This window comes from Coccinella septempunctata, chromosome 3 (assembly GCF_907165205.1).
Source record: "Coccinella septempunctata chromosome 3, icCocSept1.1, whole genome shotgun sequence".
Classification (NCBI taxonomy): Eukaryota; Metazoa; Arthropoda; class Insecta; order Coleoptera; family Coccinellidae; genus Coccinella; species Coccinella septempunctata.
Window position 1 is genome coordinate 40,806,861 of NC_058191.1, and position 13,918 is coordinate 40,820,778.

General features: G+C 32.9%; 4 protein-coding genes across 4 annotated transcripts in view; 2 read left to right on the forward strand and 2 right to left on the reverse strand.

The window, feature by feature from the left end:
* Positions 1-6,057, reverse strand: part of LOC123310433 (uncharacterized threonine-rich GPI-anchored glycoprotein PJ4664.02-like) — a 32,975-nt gene extending 26,918 nt beyond the window's left edge. The window contains exons 1-2 of the mRNA XM_044893900.1: positions 5,737-6,057; positions 3,173-3,322 (exon numbers count right to left, since the gene is read on the reverse strand). Coding sequence (XP_044749835.1) covers positions 3,173-3,241 — 69 coding nt within the window. The 5' untranslated portion in view covers positions 3,242-3,322; positions 5,737-6,057. The remainder of the gene's footprint in view (positions 1-3,172; positions 3,323-5,736) is intronic.
* Positions 6,058-6,597: 540 nt separating this feature from the next.
* On the forward strand, positions 6,598-7,522 carry LOC123309362 (39S ribosomal protein L17, mitochondrial). Its single transcript, XM_044892444.1, has 2 exons — positions 6,598-6,893; positions 6,954-7,522. Exons 1-2 carry the CDS (start codon positions 6,696-6,698, stop codon positions 7,374-7,376), a joined length of 621 nt encoding a protein of 206 aa, XP_044748379.1. The 5' UTR covers positions 6,598-6,695; the 3' UTR covers positions 7,377-7,522.
* Positions 7,523-8,277: 755 nt separating this feature from the next.
* Positions 8,278-10,303, forward strand: LOC123310103 (zinc finger protein 8-like). Its single transcript, XM_044893484.1, has 4 exons — positions 8,278-8,354; positions 8,406-8,540; positions 8,592-9,399; positions 9,494-10,303. The coding sequence occupies exons 1-4, from the start codon at positions 8,295-8,297 to the stop codon at positions 10,054-10,056; spliced, it is 1,566 nt and encodes a 521-aa protein (XP_044749419.1). The 5' UTR covers positions 8,278-8,294; the 3' UTR covers positions 10,057-10,303.
* A 1,424-nt stretch (positions 10,304-11,727) lies between these two features.
* LOC123309624 (zinc finger protein 43-like) lies at positions 11,728-13,587 on the reverse strand. The gene is made up of 3 exons (XM_044892825.1): positions 13,370-13,587; positions 12,514-13,321; positions 11,728-12,441 (listed from the first exon to the last, which is right to left on the reverse strand). Exons 1-3 carry the CDS (start codon positions 13,493-13,495, stop codon positions 11,930-11,932), a joined length of 1,446 nt encoding a protein of 481 aa, XP_044748760.1. The 5' UTR covers positions 13,496-13,587; the 3' UTR covers positions 11,728-11,929.
* Positions 13,588-13,918: the final 331 nt, after the last annotated feature.

Genomic DNA, 13,918 nt, shown 5'->3' on the forward strand with positions numbered 1-13,918 from the left:
ATCAACGTTGTGCATTCAATAAGATCTACCTCTCTAGTAATAAGCCTTCGGCTGGCTTTTTTTTTTCTGAGTAGATTGCATTCTGCTTTGAGCTGACTGCAAATGCTATTCCTGTCATAACCTACCTTCAAACTTGTATTTGTTTCGAAATATACTTGTATCGGTTGCTTGAATTTTGAAGTTTGAATTTCGCCTTCGAGTTATATCTGACGTTTTACCATTTGTCCCATCATTATAGATTTTTTTAAACGATGAGGATTTGTTTGTATCGATAATGTTCCAATCGATTGATTTTCAATCGACCAGCTAATAGCAACTGAACCAGATGATTGTTGGTGGTATTCAATAATGTCACTTTCATTTCAACCTATAAGGTCACACGCTTGAAACTTTTTAACTTTGCAATAGCCAATGGCTTCGTTGAAAGTCAACGGTCAGTGTAGGAATATATGCAAGTCCCTTGAAGGATGCATTTGTTTTTGAGGCGTTTTTTCTGTAGTTCGTTGATTCAATTTTTATTCCTCCTAACAATATCTTTCACGTATAATAAATACGTGAAACCCATGCAGGTAAAAATAGATGAAAAAATTTCAGGGAAAATTAGAAGAAGATAAAAATAAGGAAATAGAATCATATACAGGCTTTCAGAAACCTGCATACAGGATGTTCCTCGTTCTTTGAAATTCATTGTGTTTTAAAAATTTCGAACTTTCGATGAAGTCACCGACGAAAGAAAGTTGAAACCAATTAATTGAGAACGTATTCGGAATTAAGCATATTTTTAAGAGTAGGAAGTGTACATTGTATCGGAATTGGAATATCCGTGCAGATTAATTCGTCAGATGGTTAAATTCAGTTACGGACAACTTTCTTTTTTCGATAGTCGTTCAATCGGACCGTAAAAATATTACTTCAGCTCTAAACCGAAGGAATTCTGCCATTGTCTGAAACATCTTGCGTTAATGAATTCTTTTAAACATAACAGCGGTTTTTCTTATAACGCAATGTCTTTGAGTATTGGTTTATTCCAAGTCTAAAACTAGGTATTGATTTTTTCAATAGCTTCAACAATGATCCAAAGCAATTTACAATTATATGGCACAAGGGCCTTCTTTTTAAAAAATTCAAGAACATTCATTTTCATTTTTATTTCACTTTCACCTAACTTTTCGGTATCTTGAACTTTTTTATAGTTTTGTAGTTTGACAATAGTCGACGTAGGTGATTATGACACTGATGGCATTATACAGGGTGTAAATGAATAGTGAATTGATGTGGCCGATACTTGATGAAGCCTAGAATTGAAATAAAAACGTATGTTGGACTCGAATTCAAATTACGACCAATAATTTTTATTATTTCAGTGGACTCTACGTAAAAAAAAGAATAGGGGTTAACCAAATGAATTTTTCACCAAATTTTCAGCAATAATTGTGATTAGTTCTCTATAAACGTCTAATAGGGTATCTACCGTGGGATACCTTGCATACGGTATGAAGAATTATCATTCAAAATCCTATAGAAATTGCTAGAAGGAAGATGGAAGAATTATTCTCGAGGAATTGTTACAAACCATACAATCTACCATATGCCATCAGCTATCATTTCACGCCAAAAAATGCATGGTTATTATCATAATGCTTTCGCGATCTGACATTTAAATAGGTATGAGAATTTAATGGGAAAATATACATATAAGCGAATGTAGAGGATATTTCAACCATCTCCAAAATGAACAAGAGGACCACTTTTACTTTTCAATATCGATGTAGTTTACGGTATGGAGGTGGTTTAAATTACCGATACTATACAGGGTGAGTCTTTAACTCGTACAAATATTTTAACAGTAGATTCTTGAGGTCAAAAAAAAACACTTTTTTCCTTTACCATTTTCACTGAATCAGATAGGTTTACAATTCACAAAAACATCTCTAATTTCGATTTGAATCAAGCTTGTCTCTTTTTCAAAGTCATCTGGCTTGTGAGACGGATGTATACAGTGCAGAAAAAACTTTTTTGAGTAACCATAATGGATTCCAGTCAAAACCACAAGACTTTCGAGGAAAACTCCTTCACCAACACTACCCTGACCGGTTATTTTGATCTTTCAGTATCATAATCGATCTGAAATAGTATCAAGGACGTTCATAATTGAAACTGCTGAACTGATTTCATATTCTGATCGCCACCTAAAGAATTCTATGATGTTTCTCAAGAAGATCGACAGTTCCTATCTGTCCTGGTGATGAAATCGAAAGTTATTATCGGAGAAAATCCAACAGGTTATTAACAATTTAAATTCGATATAGAACGTTTGTCACAGAACGGAAACGTTTGAAGAAATGGATGAAAACGAAAGTTTTGAATTTATCGATTTTACGGGTTTCCTGAAATACTTGTTTCATTCTATAGTGGATAAACTTGCCAAAAGCTACCAAATCTATCGTTTTGCGACCAAATGCAGATCAAATATGATTCAAATATTTGTTCGTCTTGGATCAATATTCAGTTACATGAAATTTCATTTAAAATTGAATGTGAATCTCCATCTTTTAAAGAATATTCATTACAAGATTTTGGAGTAGGTATACACTCACAAATTCGATTCAGGAATGAGATAAAAATGGCTATCATTCCTAGACAATTCTTGAAAACACGCTTCTCCTCGTTTTACTTGAATTCCAAGACTTATTAAGAGATATGAGATATACATCTCTCATTTCTTATGTGAAACACAGAGATTAGAGATCTGTATCTCCCCACCTTTGGTGGAATAATCATACTATACAATTTTTCAGGTCGTAAAATGTTCCCAAAACTCTACCATTTACTTAAAGCATTCATTTTAAGTGAATCGTCCCTTCAAAGTAACTTAGTTTATTATCTTTGTCACCAATATAAGGATGGTCTATTTAGTACACAAAATATATAATGTAAATCACGTTCTTGTGTGGTTATGACTATAATGATAGTATTTTCTCTTCCAGATATTTTTATTCAAGATACATCTGAGAATGATACGAAAACAATTCGGTAATACATAGTGTCGACAAAGTTTTATATATTCCATTTGAAATTCTCTCTAAATTGTTTTATTATCCGATAGGCGTAACAATAAAAACTTTCATTTGGCTGTTTTATGGTTATGATAAACATAACTTGATTCACTTACCGTTTGAGTTCTTCTTTGAGCTTCGACGTGTAGGAAGAAGATAAAGAATAATATATAAAATATCTTCATTGTGCACTTTCACATACAGTTCACAATACTATCAATAGATTTTCAAAGTCACACACGTGAAACTTCGATGGAGTCAAGACCCTGTAACAAAAAATCAATTTTAGAAATTGGTTTATTTTTAGCATCCCCATAAATTTTACAATTGTTGATAGAAGAAAATTAATCATTTATAATTATGAATCACAATCGGCGTATGATATTCAACACATTTGAATATGCATCGAGAATTCAGGGAAATCTCTTCTTTGATTTTATTGATGTAAATTTATGATTGAAAGTAAACTTGACAAGTTAAAATTCTCCTTTTTCGGAATAATTTGCATGCATATGAACTTGAAGAATTTAAACTGTGCATAATTGAAGCTGATGCATATTTTGCTCCAATTTAAACTTTCAAATCTTCAGTTTTGAAGAAGTATATATATAAAAGAAATATATGAAAAACTATACCAACTACTTTTTGTGATTACATACTTTGATGGTAAATGCTTTTTACTTCAAATTAAAAAAAAAGATTGCCATTATCATTCTAACTCAACCTGCATGTATATAAAATTGTATGCGAGTGAACTTGCATTTCACAGCTAGATCTATAACCCCAAATAATTGTGATTGCTAGATGTTAGGATAGCTGCATTGGAAGAAGAGATTTTTAATAGAATAGTTCTTGCAGTAGTAGGTAATGAAAAAATATTTTGACATTCAGTCATAAAAATGCTTGTAACTCGAGAACAATGCATTTTTTCGATGTTGCACCGGTATACCATTTTTTGCAGAATTAATGATAAAATACATAAATGGAGGAATTTCGCTGATATCTACAACCAGAAAAAGTTTCTGACCATTGAGTGCTAGGGTCAGTCCGTTCCTGGTGGTGCTGAAAACTTTATGGGGATGATGTTGGAAACATATCATCAAACTGCATTTTTTTTTCAATATTTAAATGAGTATCAATATTATATCAGCACAAAAAGGACCATTCATCTCATAACGCTGCTATGATGTTAGAAGGAAATTACCTCTACTAATTATCAATTAAATCGAGTTCATGTAAGCAAGTTAATGAATAATTTATTCAATCGATATACTTCATCGAATGAGTTTCACAATAATTTCATTGCATTATTCATACCTTGGTCAGTTTATTATTCATTCTAGAATAACTCAATATAAAATCAAACATTTAATTTTCTAAAATTTTCGAGAGACAATAAAAAAGAGTTTCATTTCAACTTATTTGAATAAATATGTACTAAAGCGGTGATGAAATATAGAGTATTCGGAAACTAAACCGGCAAACAGAGAAGGCAGATTCTACATTTGATTTCACGCCAATTTAAACTTAATTTTCCCTGAAGAACTCATGTTCAAATCAATTCTATCCGGCCCATTGTAACTTCCGAATGAAAAGAGCTTGGAATTTCCAGGGTTGGTTTAGGGTCCGAATGAGCGCATTAAGTCCTTAAGCGACGAAATCTACTGAAAGGTTTCGGAGTTATAGGTATTTGAAATTTTTTCAATATTTGCAAAAATACCGATTCAATTCAATCAAAACTTAGTGAGTGTTTTTGGATTACCGATTCAAAGAGTTGTGGTGAATTTCGGATCGTATCACTATAGAGGGTTAGTCTTTGACTCCTACAAATATTTTAAGAGTAGATTCTTGACTTCAAAAGAAACACTTTTTTCCTTTACCATTTTCTCTGAATTGGATCGGTTTAAAAGTTACAGGCTGTTGAAAAACCATAAAAAATTTCTCAGAAACGGTTTTATCGAATGAAATGAATTTCGGAATATAGTTTTTCATTTATTTGATTGATCTTTTTCGGAAACAAGATATCACCCACGTCTTCCAGTTTTCTTATTATGACATTACGTACCATTATATTATTAATATTATTTGAACTGGTACGTACCATAAAATTACCAAAAATTCAAAGAACCCAAATCTTGAAACTAACTTGATGCTATCTAATGAATATTTATCGAGTAATTTGATGTTCAAAACTTAAGAAGTATCTGTGATAATTGAAAAATTGGGTGTTTTGGCTGAATACAACCCTGTTTAAAAGATCCACAGATATGTAGTGTCACAGATTTAGCTAGTTATTCTGAAGGTAACTATATTTGTTCAGGGGTGAAAACACTGAAAACCTTAAATGGCTATATCTTTTTATCAGGGCCAAATCGGAAAAAATTAAATGTAAAAGAAGTGTTTCTCTTGACATCAAGAATCTACTGTTGATTGAGTTTTATGAACTGAGGAATAAATGTACATATTTCAGTTTTGCCTAATACCTTCATCCAATGAAGTTAGGCAGTTAGAACATCGACCGATATTCGATCCAGATTTGAAATGCGGCAAATTTAAATTTTTGATTTCTATGGTTAGAGGCGTTAGGGTTACAATATTTCTATGATTTTGAAATTAATGAACATAATAGTAAAAAGTTCGCATCTTTATTCGATAAGGTACTTGAGATTCCAGGACCTACCATAGCGTCCCATGCGGGGTAATCCAGGGGGTTAGGGGTGGAAACAAGAAGCGGTAAAAAAAAGCGCGCACACTCGATTCAGCGCCCGATGTGAAAGACAGCGCGTCGGAATTGTTACTGGTTATCTGCAATCGCTGGAAATTTTCATAAGATACTCAAAAAACTGTATCAAACGGTTTCCCTCTCACTTAATTCGATCGGTGGGCAGCAGATTCGGTCTTTCTACTTCCAAGTGCCCCCCGATGGTAATTGGCGAGGACCCCCTCCCCCAAAACAATTAAAAAGGTGATTTTACTGCTTTTCCTTAAGCGCGGCGACATTCACTTCTTCGAGCTCTTGGTGTCGTTTCTCGTTTTATACTTGGCTGGCTCGCTCCGAGATTCATACAGATTATTTGAATAAGAAAACTCAATGAAACGTGGAATTTTACTTAATTTTCTGTGGACATATTACAAAAATCGGACATTCAGAATAAAAGAAAAAAAATTATACATGAGCTCCAAATTTTAGTGAACCTTATGTAAGCTAGCCTACTCGACTCTCAAAATATTCATGAATAAACAGGGCTTTTCCCTCTGAGGCTTCAGTATACTATTTTTTTTTCTTGAAAAAAAGTCATATTTCTATGGTTGACTATTAATAATGAAATTCTACACGTTCAACCTCCTGTAGCGGGGACATGCTCATTTGATAACACTTCCATTACATTTTCATTCATCACCCCATTACCGGCTCTATTTCGAATCTTGAATTGTTCTGTTTACAGAACATTTTGTCGATATCGACTATCGATGTACTGGAGTTCCTCATCCCTTCCTATCGGTCGATACTTGCCGTACAGTTAAATGTATTTAGTGTTGCCTAAGCTCAGACAGACCACAGAGCACAAATATTCATAACTGAGGTTAGAACCTCCTAACCTCTTGATAATCGCTTGATTTTCTTGGATAATTTATAACATGAATCAAGCCGATGTTTCTAAATTAGTTTCTAGATTAAAAACGAAGGTAAATCCTCGTCTCAGAAAATTTCGAAATCCTAATGGTCCCGAGGGTAGATTACATAAACTCAGAAAAACAGTCACTGCATTATTCAAATATGAAAGGATAGAGCTGAATTATCCCAGGGCAGATGAGGCTCGAATGTATGCTGAGAGAGTAAGTTATCAAAATTCAGAAAAGAATATTCTGGAGAGAATAACGAATAAATCATTTCAGCTGATTTCGGAAGCTCTGCGCCATGGGGACTGTCATAAAACCACAATGGAATTGGCTGATTATTGGCTAATCGAAAAACAGTTGGTTCACAAATTGTTCAAAGTATTTGTTCCCAGGTACCAGGACTATAATATATCATACACAAAATTATACAGAGCACCCAGGCCGCCTTATCCTATGGATCAGCATCCCAAAGCTGTCTTGGAATTGAGAGGTCATCCATATCCAACATTATTACCTGATAACAGTTCAAATAAAAACTTATTACACAATGTACTTCTAGAAGAAGCAAAGAAAGCGTATAGAGCTAAAAAGTATGCTGAAATTGCAGCTAAAATTGATTCTGTTGAGAAAAAACTAGAAAGTGTTAGTTTAGAATCAGATAATGCAAAAGTTGTCAATACAGTAGAAACTCCAAATTAATTTGAGTTTAATGTCTGTTTTAAGCCTATTTGAGATCTCTCAGAATTGAGATGTTTTCAGTTATGGAAGGTCTATATAACACATTTATCATAGTCTATCTATCAATTTATATAGCGAATATTGAAAAAGAGACAGATCAATTTCAAGTTTTGAAGTGTTATTTTGCAGCCTGCCCTATAATTCTGTATCTTGTAAGTGCTGATCAGAAGAAATTATCTAGATAATTATGGTACACTATCATAACATATAATTTACTTGAAGATTAAATAAACAAATTTCTAACATGCATGACTTATACAAGTGAATTCAGCCTACAATTTTTTAAATTGCTCTACCATTGTGAATATAAAAAGTGAGGATTGCGAAAGAAAAGGTAGTTTTTAGAAATGAATTATACTGCTAGTTGCTGCTATCTGGTCTTATTGTTAGTTTCAAAGGTTCTGGTAAGTAGCTCTATCTAGAACCATTTTTTTCTATTTATTATCAGTATCCTAAGTTCTTATATTCTTTTTTCATTAAAAAATTTTAATTTCTAAATTTTTATGTTAACAATTAGATTTGTTCAACTCTCATACAAATCCAGCTATCTGTTGGTGAAGAACAGATTTCCAGGCAACAAGATCGTCAAGGAATGGGAATAATTATAGAAAAGATTCAACAAAAAACAGTTCAAACGGAAGAGGTGGAAATGAGGACTTCAGCAATGGTCAGCATTCGAGAAGGACAATATAAGGGATAAGGAAAAATTATTGTGAATATACTTCTTTATGTAAAAAAAAAGCTAAAATAAAAATTTTCTAAAAGAAATTGTGAAGATCACCAAAGATTCTGGAGAGTAGACTCTACATCACTCCAACTGTTTTCATAGAAAGAGATATCTCCTCTTTGAGATAGGTTAGCTCTTTGCTTTCAGGATCTATGAACATTACAGAGGTTAACAAGTTACGTCAACCTACTGTCAGTGATGTCAACCCAACGGTGGGTTTGTTATTAAAATAATGAAGTCTTGAAAAGTAATTAAATTTTCAGAAAGCAATGATGTCTGTAGAATACAGTATATCTGGTAACAAAAAATGTAGATTGTGTCTGCGAAAGACCGCAGCATATATAAATCTTTTCGAAGGAAATTTTCAGCAAATGATAGTGGAGTTGACTTCTCTTGAGGTAATTCTAGGATTTTCGCGAGAAACAACAAATTTCATTAGCCTTTTTCAGATATCTGAAAACGACGGTTATCCTACCACGGCTTGTATCAGTTGCATTGATGAAATTCAACAAGCAACCAAAACTAGAAGAAGGATTATTGAATGTCATAAAAAGTTAGTTCAATTGCATATGAATCAACAAAATATTAATAAACCTGAGATAATTGTATTAACTGATTATTCCGATTCAGAAGATAATGGGGTTGAAATAAATCAAGATGAAGGTTTAGAAGAAATCCTCACTTATAGTGAAGTTGATGGATTGGACGATTTGGTAATAAAAACAGAACTAACTGAAGAGAGTAATGATATGACTTATGATGTTTTCGATGATTTGAATACTGAGAATGATGTGAATATTTTGGAAGATGTTAAAGTAAAAGATAGATCTGGTAAACAATACGATATGACACTATTCAATGCAAGGAAGGAAATGTTTCCAAATGAAAAAAGATCACGAAAACAGGACATTAGAAAAATTATAACTGATAAACACTACATTTGTGATGAATGTGGACAAGATTTTTCGAATGATAAGTATGCCTTCAATCTCCATAAATTGAAACATAAAAAGAGTACTTGTAAAATATGTGGAATTGTCATCAGGTCTGATAACATGAGTAAGCACTTAGATTGTCATACTAGTGGTCCTAGAGTTTGTGATTTGTGTGGAGTGACCTGTAAAAATTTGGAAAGTTTAAGAGGTCATATATTCTACATGCATAGAAAGTCTGCAGATGAATATAAATGTGATCAGTGTCCGAGAAGTTATCGTATGAAATATAAGCTTGAAGAACACAAAAACAAAGAACATATAGGTAAGAAATAAAAATCTATTGAAATATTTCATTCCAGTATAATAACTAAAATTAAGTAGCATATCGATTTTGTATCTACTGAGTCTTATTACAGGGGCTAGAAAACATATCTGTCATATTTGTGACAAAAAATTTTTCACAGCTAAAGATATGAGAAGCCATATCAATATGACCCATAAGAAATTACGTCCTCATAAATGTGACCACTGTCAAAAAGGCTTTTCCAGCAAATATGCATTGAAGACACACATACGGCAACACACCAATGAAGCTCCCTATAAATGTTCCATATGTGCAGAAGGTTTTAGGCAAAACGTTTCCCTTCGTACTCATATGAAGTCGAAACACAACATTGAAGAAGATAAGAAGTTTCCATGTGAATTTTGCAGCAAGTCGTTCATCTCTTATTTTGCCCTTAAAGTACACCTGCGACTACACAATGATAACAATTATAAATGTGATGATTGCCAAGAGTATTTCCATCAGAAAATTTATCTATTAAATCACTTGAAGAATGTGCATAACATGAATGAAAATATAATAGACATAAATAAGTTTCGAACTAATGATTATGAAAAAGATGAAAGTAAACATGAAGACGAGATTACCATGAATGAAAGTATGACTAAAATGGACAGTAGTGAGCAATGTACTTGATTCCAAAAATTCCGCCAGGGATTTTCTTCAGAACCTGAATGCTTGAATCACATATTCTAAAGTACATGCTCATACGACATGAATGTGGATGTAACATAATTTTAGTCCAAATTTTATCAAAAATATATTAGCAAAAAGGATGTGATTTGAGCTTTAATGTAAATATATCAATTCACAATTATATTTGTGATAAAACATTTTATGGATTGTAAATATTATATTTTAGAAATAGATAGAATAAATCAGCGATAGGGCTACTTTTTTTGTTGAAATCTCAGAAACTTTTGGTTTCTGGCAGTCTTGGAATGTATCCCTATGGTGATAGCTGTAGTCACTCATTGCATAGCTAGACATAGGTTGTCTCAAAGATTATAGAGATACAATCTTTGGTTGTCTCTTGTCTCTGCCTCTTGAATGAAACTGACCAGAAACCGGAAGTTTACTCTAAAATGCCATGTTGCCAAAGTGTTATGGTTTTATGGAGATATAGGATTTTCGTGTTCTGTGGTTCACATTAGACTGAGAAACTTCATATACATGAATATTCATATTCTTTCTACTTATAACAAAACGGTTTCCCCTTCGCTCGGTTATGTTAATAATGCTTGAAGTGAATATAAATAAGAGACTGATATAAATTTTATAAATAAAGGTTCTGGTGACAGGTGCAAAATATTATTTATGGTTCACCACAGAACCTTATTATTTATTGACAGAGGTTATCTCTGTTATTATTATTATGGAAAAAAGATTGTAATGTCTCTACCCTCTATAATTGTTTCTCGGTGTGTGTGGATTTATTTAGGTTCTAAAAATAAAATAAGACGAAAAACTTAATCTCGAAAGTAGTCCACGCCTGAAAAAACAGTATGTCTATCACAAAAGAATGCAGACTATGTCTCCAAAAGACTATAAAGTATATAACGTCCAGTTTCATAATCAAATTTAAAGTCACTTTAGGTTTAAAGCTTCCTTTAATGTCATTTTTAGTTGGGTTAAAGGAAGCTTTAAAATTAAAGCGACTTTAGGTTTGATTATGAAACCGGCCGTTAATCTCATAGACAAAGGATTTCTATGTTCTATTGGAAGAACACTAATCAGAGCTGTTAGTATGGAGGATACATACTCTCCATACTGTTTGCAAACGCAAAGAGTAACAGAGATATTGGTACTACTAGTACAATCCCGTAGTAACTCTTTGGGCTGAACCAAATGGTAGTCTTTGGCTGAACTGCTGAAGGGATTTAACAGAAACCAGAGGTGATTCTTGCCGAACTTTTTATTAGACTTTAAATTTCGATTTTTTTGGAAATTAATCATCAATCAAGTCCCAGAAATTCTGTTTTCTGGGAATGAAAGACGAGGGCAAAGAGATTCCTCTTTGACGAGGATCTGCAAAATATAATATTATGGTCCGACGCTCCGCGAACTGGACTAGTGGTCCACTTCTGGGTCTATGTTCTCTATGTTCCCTGTGCCCCCTAACCGATGACTGGAAAAGCTTTCAAACAATCTGAATAGATTCATTAAAGTATGATTAAGTACATATTACAAATATATATTGAAATCAAGAAGATAACATCTTCATTGGTTCTCTATTGAAACAGATTAATATAAAAGGCAGCTCAACACTTGTATGCGTTACAAATATTTGGCATATTTTTTCATTTCGTATTTTACTTCATACACTTAATGAGCCTTATGCTTGAAGAAAAAATTATTTTATATAAAAAATGTTTTCAACAGTACACGCTACACTAAGAGCGATTGTTTTATACATATCTTTTAGCTCCTTTCCGAATAGAAAAACCGAATATTCATTCCATTCATTCACACCTGGTTCATCCCAGATATGCTTCCCAAATGGGCCTCTTTAGTCCTTTTTATCATCTTCATTAGCTTCATTACTAACATTAATCTTAAATTTTTTTATATCAACCATACTCTCTTCCATGTTATGTACAGTCTTCATATGGTTAAACAAATAAATACTTTGATTGAAATATTCCTCACACTCATCACATTTATAGCACTGCTCACTGTGTAGTCTCAGATGTACCTTAAGGGCAAAATTCGAACCAAACGACTTGTCACAAAACTCACAAGGAAAATTCTTGTTTTCTTCAATATTGTGCTTTGATTTGAGATGTGAACGAAGAGAAACATTCTGTCGGAAACCTTCGGCACATATGGAACACTTAAATGGAGTTTCATTGGTATGTTGTCGAGTGTGGGTCTTCAAGGCATGTAAACTAGAAAAGCCCTTGTTACAATACTGGCAGATGTATGGTCGTAGTTTCTCATGGGTCATACTGACGTGCTTTTTCAAATCCCAGTTAGAAAAGAACTTTTTCTGACAAATATTACATGTATACCGACGAGATCCTGCAAAGAATAGATTAAATGGAAAAACCAATGATGAATTTGAGAAGGGGAAGAAATATGTTCTCCACCTACCTGTATGTTCTTTATTTTTATGACTTTCAAGCTTATATTTTTTTCGATAACTTTTGGAGCACTGGTCACATTTAAATTTATCAGCCGATGTTGTATGCATGTAATATATATGACTCCTCAAACTTTCGATATTTTTACATGTTTTTCCACATGATTCACACACTCTAGGACCACTGTTGTGTCCATCTATATGCTTCTTCATGTTATCAGTCCTAGTAACAATGCCACAAATTTCACATTTGCTCTTTTTATGTTTTGACCTATGAAGCCTGATAGTATATAGATCATAAGGGAAAACTTCACCACATTCATCACAAATATAGTGTTTTGGTATTTGGTCTCTTCCAAGTAGCTGGTCCTGCCTTCTTTTATTTATACATGCTACTTTTAGGGGATCAAATAATGATAAGTCATTATATAAGTCACAAGATCTATTTTTCAACTTGGAATCTATTTCTTCAGTAGGAATGTTGTTTTGAATTTTCGAAGGATCATATTCCTCATAGGTGATATTCTCATTATCCTCAGTAAGTTCAGATTTTATCACTAAATCACTGTAATCTTCGTAGATGGAGTTATCTTTCAAGCATTTATCTTCTTTTAACTCATCAGTTTTGCTTCTCGACTCTTTTGAATTATGAATAGATCCATCGTGGGAATTTTGGCCTGGTTCATTTATGGTATTTGTGTACAATTGTTCTAACTTCTTATGGCATTCCAAAATTCGATTCCTAGTTTTAAACGCCTGTTGAATTTCATCAATACAAATGATGCAAGCAATCTTTGGGAAAATATCGTCTTCTGTTATCTGAAAATGTTGATATGATTCAATGATAACACCCTATGAAAAACAAACCTTAAGAGAGGTCAACTCAAGTATCATTTGCTGAAAATTTCCTTCGAAAAGATTTATCGACGCTTCAGTCTTTTGCAGGCAAAGTCTGCACTTTTTATTTACAGGCATACAGTTTTGGATAGACATATCTTGTTCTCAAAATTCCAAATTTCCAAAACATCCAAAGTGACAACTCTCTTTAGTCCTTTAGATAACCAAAAAATACAAACAAGTTTCCATAGACTTAATGTAATTTTATGATGTTCTGTGTTTTTGACCAAAGAGGTTTGTGATTTTCATAAATCTACTTTCTCTATGTTCTGTTTTTAAAGAGGGTTATAATTTTTTTGCCTAAATTTACGGTGTTTTCACTGTTTTATTTCACCATGGCCTAAATTTAGCAAAAAGTTGCAAAGGCGTTCTTGAGGTTTTGCAAACCACGATGGCTTTAACGGATAAACAGAATGGTACCATTGCTCTCATTATCAGCGTGACAGGTCTCCTGTATCTCTTCTTTATTTTGATGATAATTCCAATTTTACCATTGGATGAAGAGAATCCAGTATTGAA

Bases quoted from the DNA above. Each gene is read 5' to 3' on its own strand.
- LOC123309362 (XM_044892444.1), top strand. From the start codon at position 6,696: ATGAATCAAGCCGATGTTTCTAAATTAGTTTCTAGATTAAAAACGAAG. The intron at 6,894-6,953 runs GTAAGTTATCAA...AAATCATTTCAG, and splicing joins CTCGAATGTATGCTGAGAGA to CTGATTTCGGAAGCTCTGCG.
- LOC123309624 (XM_044892825.1), bottom strand. From the start codon at position 13,495: ATGTCTATCCAAAACTGTATGCCTGTAAATAAAAAGTGCAGACTTTGC. The intron at 13,322-13,369 runs GTTTGTTTTTCA...CAACATTTTCAG, and splicing joins TTGAGTTGACCTCTCTTAAG to ATAACAGAAGACGATATTTT. The intron at 12,442-12,513 runs GTAGGTGGAGAA...TATTCTTTGCAG, and splicing joins TAAAAATAAAGAACATACAG to GATCTCGTCGGTATACATGT.
- LOC123310103 (XM_044893484.1), top strand. From the start codon at position 8,295: ATGAACATTACAGAGGTTAACAAGTTACGTCAACCTACTGTCAGTGAT. The intron at 8,355-8,405 runs GTGGGTTTGTTA...TTAAATTTTCAG, and splicing joins TCAGTGATGTCAACCCAACG to AAAGCAATGATGTCTGTAGA. The intron at 8,541-8,591 runs GTAATTCTAGGA...AGCCTTTTTCAG, and splicing joins TGGAGTTGACTTCTCTTGAG to ATATCTGAAAACGACGGTTA.